The 8,577-nt window shown below is 34.1% G+C and overlaps 1 protein-coding gene across 5 annotated transcripts in view; it reads left to right on the top strand.

Annotated features, from left to right (window-relative positions):
• The window catches only part of LOC135760373 (putative adhesion G protein-coupled receptor E4P), a 76,037-nt gene that overhangs the window by 58,474 nt on the left and 8,986 nt on the right, over window positions 1-8,577 (top strand). For 2 of the 5 annotated variants that reach the window (XM_065274340.2, XM_065274341.2), the window contains 6 exons: window positions 215-261; window positions 6,085-6,378; window positions 6,695-6,720; window positions 6,821-6,895; window positions 6,987-7,170; window positions 8,258-8,368. In XM_065274340.2, the coding sequence (XP_065130412.1) occupies window positions 249-261; window positions 6,085-6,378; window positions 6,695-6,720; window positions 6,821-6,895; window positions 6,987-7,170; window positions 8,258-8,368 (703 nt within the window). In that variant the 5' untranslated portion in view covers window positions 215-248. Of the gene's footprint in view, window positions 1-214; window positions 262-1,471; window positions 2,047-6,084; window positions 6,379-6,694; window positions 6,721-6,820; window positions 6,896-6,986; window positions 7,171-8,257; window positions 8,369-8,577 lie in introns of those variants that run through there. The other 3 variants (XM_065274339.2, XM_065274338.2, XM_065274342.2) reach the window with 3 other exon arrangements.

Below are 8,577 nucleotides of genomic sequence, written 5' to 3'. Positions count from 1 at the left end.
ATTTAAGGCAAACAAATTTTTGCCTGTTTCAAAAGAAAAGACCAAATATATGCATTATTCAAGCAACTGACATCAGCATGAATGTGAATGCCAATGGAGAGGTCTTTCCACGCATTAGAGAAGGGTGGAAATTTAGCTGTTTTACACCAATAATTATAAACTACTTAGTAATGCAATATCATGTATTTCCTTCAATGTCTCATTCATGAAACAGACCCAGAATACCCTGATGCTGAAACTGTCACCACATGCACCATAAAGGTGAGTGACTGATCAACTTCTGACCTAAGATAACCTCAAGTCCTTTATCACTTTCTGTGGGTGTCTATAATGCAAATCATCATCTTTAGAATTTTTTTTTTCATTTCAGAGGCACATTTTGAAAAAGATTATATACAATATTGGCTAAATCTAGAAAATTGTTGAGAAAATAATGTGTTACAGAGATATCGTTAACATATCATTACTTCACAGGCAGCTCGTGATCAACATTTAAAACCTTAGCATGCTAACAGCAGAGATTCCTATGTTTAATAAACAATGAGTTAGAAAAAAATATTTTTTATTCATAATTGCATGGCATAAATCATACTTAGTATTGACATTTCAGCAGTATATTGTAATGTTGCAAAAATTGCTTTGCATTTGCATCATTTTCTGTAGATTGCCGTGTCGAATGTGTGCTTTAATTTTCCATCATTATGCATAATAACGCCTTAAGCTTTTTTCATAATATATTACAGCCTTGCTTAACAATTTAATGTTTATCATCAAATCTCACACATTTTGGTGATCCGTGTCACGGTTATGTGTCTGTTCCATATTGTCATCACCTGGACATTTGTTAAATATCACCTTATAATCCCCGCAATTTCATAGCAAAAATCACATATATCTTAGCAGAAAGTTAAAAATGTTGCTTTTACTTCACTCAAGTGCAGCCATGTACCCTGTTGCCATGGGAACGTTATGAAGTGATGTGATTATGTGATGTGAACAACTGCAAACAGTTTTTGCAAGTTCCTGCAATTTTTGGCAAGTTCCCGCAATTTCATCACATAAAATTGCATAAATATCCCGCTTTTTTTTAAGAAAACGTGCCACAAGATCAAGGATTTTTTGCACGCAACAATCACAAAAAAACTCCATGTTTTTCTGGAAGGACTGACTGCAATATAAACATCTTTTGATTAAATTGGCTGTGCAGGTCAGTTCAACTTAATATTTTACATTTGGCTAATGGCGATTTGTTATATAAAAAGCTAGTTGAAATTGCATAACTTTATTTGTTAATGAAAATGCATGTAAAAAAAGGTAATGGGTTGATATGTGTCAGGATCCTGACGGAACCTTGACTTGTTTTAATATTTAGTCCAGTATGGCAGGGTTCTGACAGCACAGTGTTTTGTGTGGGCAATGCGTGGTCTGTTTTGTGATACTAAACCACGTATTTCCTGTGTCTCAACACTTTTTACCCGCTCCCTTACCTGTTATTATTTTCACCTGTTCCCCTAATTAGTTCTTTCTATTTGAAGTCCTTGTGCTCATTGTTCTGTCTATGGTCCTGTCCCAAATGGGGCACTTCATGTGGACTTTAGGTCTCTGGCCTTAAATTGCGCATGCTCGCTTAGTCTACGAGTCCATAGGGTGTCCCATCTGTCATTTTTACTCTCCGAAGTGTGCTCATCAGCGCCCCCTTTTTCCCCTTGGTGTGGTCTCTGGCGAAGCCCGCACTGCAGCAGGTTTTGCACACTTTACCAACCCAGAAGTCCTTGACAGATATGATTGATCACAAACATTTTTTTACAGTGTACTTCCAGAGCAAAATGTAAATGATGGTTAATATTAGGACTGTGTCCCTACAGTGTGTGTATATGCGTGAGGTCTGTTCGTTGTTCTCCAAATGCAAATGTTCACAGCATCAGCTTCCCTGATTAGTGTTTAGACACATTCAGTTTATTAGTCGGTTGTTGACACAGGACATTATTTTGTCTGAAGGATTATTAACTTTGCAGGTGATCATGAAAATCATCTTTTCTTTGACAGGTAAGTATTACCTCATTGCATAAAAATGTTAAATATTTTTTGAAAGAAATTGATAATTTCTTTTTTAATTGGTCTCAAAATTAGCAAATCACAGTTATATAATTTTTTGTCATTTAAAAATAGCAAACATCTCTGAAAGTTGCTCTGGTTTAAGAATGTTGGCCAAATGCATTAATGTAATTATCAAATGTATAAATTATGTTTTCCAACATTTTTAAAAATTGCATTGTAGATTATTTGCCTCATACAGTACATTGAACGCAACATGCTGATACCTTTGTTCCAATATATTCGCTGTACGTTTGATAGATTTAAATGTTTTATTTACCTCTTAGCGCAATTCTGTTATAAATTGGTTCATCTAAAGCTCATGCTGTTTAAAAGTTTAAATGTCACACTGGACCACAAAACCAGTCATAAGTAGCATGGGTAGCAATAGCTAACAATACTGTACGGGTCAAAATTAAAGATCATGTTCCATTTAAGATATTTTGTAAATTTCCTACCACAAATATACTAAAAATGTATTCATCATTTGTAATATGTGTTGTAATATGTGTGAATTTTTTGCACCTTTAGATTTCAGATTGTACAGTTTTATCTTCAGCCAAAAATATTCCTATCCTAACAAACCATACATTAATGGAAATCTTATTTATACACCTTTTAGATCATGTATCTCTATTTCAAAATTGACCATTATGACTGGTTTTGTGGTCCAGGGTCACATATTATGTTTAATTCACATTAATTCAATCCAAGGACACCAAACACAACTTGACGTTGTGCATTTGCAAAGCTTGCGCATATTAACACAAAATCTTTCAGAAACATTTGAGCAATATATTATACATATTTTTAAAATAAACTGTATAGTGATTCAAATCAGCCTGTAACAGGAGAACGCTATTTTGACTATATGTAAAACATTTAACATAATCTGCACCCATCCAAAGGTGTGTCTGACACATAACAGGTTGCTTTGAATACAGCTTTGTCATCTGCCTGCTAGAAAGCACGTTTGCTGGGATGACATCAAAAATCATCATCAGTAATTTAAACTTCATAGCTTTGATACTTTCACATTAAACATCATAAAATTACAAGTCAAATTTGGTTCATTAAAAACACAAGTAAACTGAATCACTTAGATTTACTAAAAAAAATACACTAAATCCAATTCTAAGGAGAGTGGAGATTGCTTTATGCTCAATTGTACAGTATGCATTGTGTTTTTTTTTTATGCAATGGTGCTGTTATATTCACTGTTGTGAGTTTTGACTTTTTATTTCCTGACAGTGTTCAGTATATTACTATTTGCAGCTGGTGGGGGATGTAAAGTTTACATTAGTGTACAGTGGTCATTCTGGTCATTTTATGTGTTTATAAATAACCTCTTCTGATGAATAAGAAAAATGTTAATTTTTTGCCCTCGAGCTAACTTCCACCACAGTCCTATGTAAAAATAAAACATGAAAATATGCACTGTACAATATGGATCTTCAAAAGATGAAATGAAGTTATTTTGCATCCAAATACATGCAAAGCAGAACAAGCATGTTTTCTTGTTGTTTTCCACCTGGCAGTTGCATAGTTACAGTATGTTGTATTATAGCTATAGGGCATTCAGATAACCTGCGTCTTGACATTTCCGGCTAACTTGCTGGCGAGCAGATGCGGATGTAGTGTTTGCGTACGGTATGACATTCAAGTTATTGTTTGTTTGACTTTGTGGAGTGAAACTGTAAAAAGTTTAGTGACATGCTTCTGGAATGCAATTAATACTTCTGTGAACTTTTCTTTTGAAAATTTTGCAGCCTTAAATTCAATGTAAAAAGTAATACCTAGATCTAACTTATAAAAAGTGAGGCAAGTGACTGCATGGGAAGTTTTAGGTTGAGTCAACTTGCAACCTTTTTTAAGTATATTGAACACTCTGACATTACTTTATATGAATGCAATAAAATTGAGTTGAGTTAACTAATTGTACTAGTACAGGTAACATATTTATGGTTAGTTGTTGTTTTTATGCCATGAGATGAGGGCTAGAAACGTTTATTCAAACAACGCACCCACTCAGTTTCGTTTTGGGCAGCTGTAAAGCGGGACATACTTCAGTATGCAGTCTATGCACAAGCACCAGTCTTCTGAACAATGGTAACTACAAAACTCAAAGAAGAAACAGAAACTCTTTCAAATATCGAAGATAAATGAACATTAAACACTAACAAGTTTTTCTTTTTAGTTAAAAACAAAACAAAAAAATTTCAATTCAAATTTCACTCTCCAAATGCAGTCCCATGCAAAGCATGCTGGGAACTGCAAGTCCACTGCCTAGTTAGTTGTGTTTACTAAAATAATTCATGTAGTTTTAACACAAAATTATTAAGTTAATTTCTTTCTTACAAATTTAAATGGATTATACATAATAAAATTAAGTTGAATTTACTCAATAATGTGTTAATTTAGAATTAATCAATTTATTCAAATTTTAATTTTATTTTAACTCATATTTTGATTAAAAAAACAAGAATTAAATTTTTTTAATACAGTTTACTCAATTTATTTTTGTTAAATCTACTAAGGCACAGAAACACTTTTTACAGTGTTCATAATATAGTGTAGGTGTAAGTATAACCAAATAGGATTTACAGTCATTGCAGCACTGTAATATGATGTGATCAATAAGTCATATCAACATGCTTCTCGAACTTATCAAATGAAAACAAGCTATTTTAACTTGTTTTTATAAGTTATAGCAACACATCATGTGTCAATAATTAAAATAGTAAGTAAAATGACTTATTTATGACTTTTTTGTCTCAGAAGTCACTGGTTGCTATTCACATATATAATAATATATATTATTCACACACATTTCAAATTTCAAAAGCACATCACCTGAAAGACCGCAATTATTTAAGCAAATCTGTGACGCTGCACTCAAGGGCCAATGAGCGTTTGATATTACTGCCATAAAGCATTTAAGCTTCTTGAGGTGCAATATTTGAATTTAAATTCATAACAAATACGAGATTTGACATTTACAGTCGCTGATGAGAACTGGAATCAAGATAAAGGGCTGAATTTGGATCTATTCATCACAATCGTATGAATCTTAAAGATGCTGCTTACAGCAAATGAGTAAAATTAACATCTTTTGTGTGGATTTTTAGTGTAATTATTGTTGAAAATGAGAAAATGCCTTTTGTGTTATGGGAAACTAACTAAATATTACAAAATGATTAAATGATTACAGAAATGTTATTCATTTTAATGTTTTAAAGTGTAGTCTTGTTTAATATTATGTTACGTTGATTATCTGAAAGACATAAACATTATATACGGTAAATGAGTAAACCGTCTTAAATAAGTCCAAAAATATGACAAAAAAACATGTCATTAACATAAGTAAGAAGCGCCAATCCTGTGATTTTTTTATGTATAGGAATACAATTTTTACATCTGTAAAGTTGTTAAAGGTGGGGTGCATGATCTCTGAAAGCCAATGTTGACATTTGAAATCACCCAAATCACATAATATGGACCTTCTTTTGATAAATCCGCCCCACACATACGCAACCCAAGCAATGGTGTGGGTTAGTAGACACGCCCCTTAATGCTGATGGTCTACGAGTGCGTTTTGGTACTCGGACCGACTCCCTTTTTTTTATAAAATAATGCACCCCGCCTTTAATACTTAAATAATTAGTCCACTTAAAGTATTAGTCCTGTCAATACGTCAATATTATACATTGCAGTGTGTATAAAAACATTATTAAATGTAAATGTGGTGCAAGCACACTTTATGTAAAAATAAACACGTATTCTCGTGAGATCTCGTTGGTTATTCGTTTCATTGATGAAGTACTTTATTAGCATGATTGTTATACATAAAACATTGCCAAAGCATCAATCCACAACAAAATAGTCATTAGCTATAGGAAATAAAACCAGGTGCCATTCCTCTAATGAAATGTAAACAGTGATGTGAAATTAACTAAATACAACATTAGTAACTTGGCTTCTCATCTGTAGCCCTGCAGATCCTGATCGCAAGTGATCTAGTGATCCAAAAATCACTACAAGCAAGCGGCTGGTACTGCTCTCTTGTGAACAACTCCTCCTGCACAAATCCCCCCAACTTTGTGAACTGTACAGATAGTTCAAATACTTCCTGCAATGTATACTCCTGTAACCAAACCAGTACAGGCTGCTCTTGTATGGTCGGTTTGTACAACTGTACCAACAATACTAATACCAACTGCCAATATAATACTCCAGATCTCTGCTCCTGTAAAACAGCGACATATTCCTGCTCCTGTCTGTCAGGTGCGTAAAGTCCTGTCTTCCTGTGTTACTTCACTAACTGTATACTCTAGAAACCCAGCGTTGGGTCAAGAAGGAACAACATGTTTATATTTGATCCAATAATGGGTAAAACAATCCAGCATTTTGGTTTGAAACAACCCTGCATACGTTAAAGTCCCTTATTGGCCCAACGCTGGGTTGAAAATAAGCCAGTATTTTTAGAGTGTAAATATGCGTACTTTAGAATTTACAGTACATACTATAAGAGAATGCTTTCATTTTTGCACATGCAATATAAGGATGCATCCTAACGAAAAACCCTGTATTGTCCTTCCAGAACTTGGGAATCAAGATTTGACAAGCGTACGTGTGAACGTGTTTCCATCATTTTCTAACAGTACTTCAAAACATGTTTACTACAGTAAGAAGAGCCACAAACATTTTTCTTTCTCTTCTTGAGCAGGTCTCTCCAGAGCACGTGATGGATATTGTTGGCCAGATCATAAATATCTCAGAAAACTTTAAAATACCTTCTGACGTAAGTAACGTTTTCTTCCCTGGTCAGTTAGAAGATTTATCTACTGTACCTTGTTTTTGCATTTTATGACTGTATCTTTTTGAAATGTTAGTTGGCAGAAAATTATTTGAAGGCTCTTGATTCTGCTCAAATGAGGATTTCTGAAATGTCCAGTAATATTAGCGATCTGGCGGCCAATGGGAACACTATGCTAAAAGCCTACGATGTCCTGGTGTCTGCACTTGTGGAGCCAACAAACAATTTGAGTTATAAGAATTACAGTTACAACAGTACAGGTAAAAGAGCGGGTTACGATCCTGTCTGTGTTTGTGTGTGTTTTTTCTTTCATCTCTGACGCCACCATCTCGCAAATTGTATAAGGCAATTTCAAATAACAGCAGAAGCTTTATTCGTTTACTATCGTTTCTCATTGTATCATTTTGCTGTCTTTAGTTTTCTGGTAGCTATCAAACAATGCATAGTTTTCAATTTTTTATTGCCTGCCTTATGGGTACAAAGTTTGAACATTTTTTCTCAGTAAATGCATCGTCATCTCTTGATCTGTTCTTGATCTGATCTGGTTTCACTCTTTCAATCCTATAGTTTTAGTATTACATCTCATCCCTTCCAGAAAGAAATTCCATCATTTTTTATTCCGAGTACTCTGTACGTCTGAAAAATTATTAATAGCAAATATTGGTAGTAATGGCAATATTTAATGGCGAAAAGGTAATGATTTAAACCCTGGGTCTCATTCACTAATAATTGTGATTATACGCACATTTGAACTTTTCGTGAAAACATTCTGCCTAATTCAAAACACGTGCATGCGCACATTAATTTTTTATTTTACTTGTTCTGTGTGCATAAGACTGGCAATTTGCATAAATACACGCCCAAACAAGATCTATGTAAGGGCTTTCTGCAGCAGAGCGCTTGTCCACAGAACATTTTAGAGCACTTTGTCACTGAAGCAAAAGAGAAGAAAATAAATCAATGATCATATTTATTATTGGTAATGTTCTGTTTTGCTTTGCATTTTCAATTTGAAAGGTTTTGCTGTCAGTGGAGGAAGCCATGTGCATCCACCGCAAAAAAAGTAGGCTTATTGGATGCGATAACATAGACATTTAATATGACTTCACCAGAGATGCACATCTTTATCTAAAATAAAACAGACAGGAGATCAAGTGTTTGACGTTTGGACTTTTCATTACATTTACATATCGAGTTAAGCTGGGGACTGAGCCATTGGTCGCAATCTCACTGCTAGATGGCGCTAAAATCTACACCCAGGACCTTTAAGTGTTTAAGGCAATGTACAGTAACTGTATGTAATACTGTATGCTATACTGTATCTGCTCTGTTTTCTCTTTTCTGTAGAAATCAGAGTTCTTGCGATTGGACCCAATTTGACAACAGAAACCATCCCTTCTGTCCAAACTAAAACTGCTCAAATGGATATTGATATTCGTAAATTTGCCCAGTCTTCAAGTATGTGAAAGCATTAACTGTGTCTTGACCATGCACTTGTTGAATAAACACCACTGTTGTTGAAGTGGTTTATTGTCATTTATACCATGGGTCTGTTAAATGCTTTATTCTGATTATTTCTTACTTATTGAACCAATGAGAATTAACAACAATGCACTGCTTTTGGCAAATTGATATGCCTTTATTTGATATGTAACCCACGATCAAAG

This window comes from Paramisgurnus dabryanus, chromosome 4 (genome assembly GCF_030506205.2).
Source record: "Paramisgurnus dabryanus chromosome 4, PD_genome_1.1, whole genome shotgun sequence".
Lineage (NCBI taxonomy): Eukaryota > Metazoa > Chordata > Actinopteri > Cypriniformes > Cobitidae > Paramisgurnus > Paramisgurnus dabryanus.
Note: the sequence above shows the minus strand (reverse complement) of the source record. Positions and strands in the feature narration are given on the sequence as shown.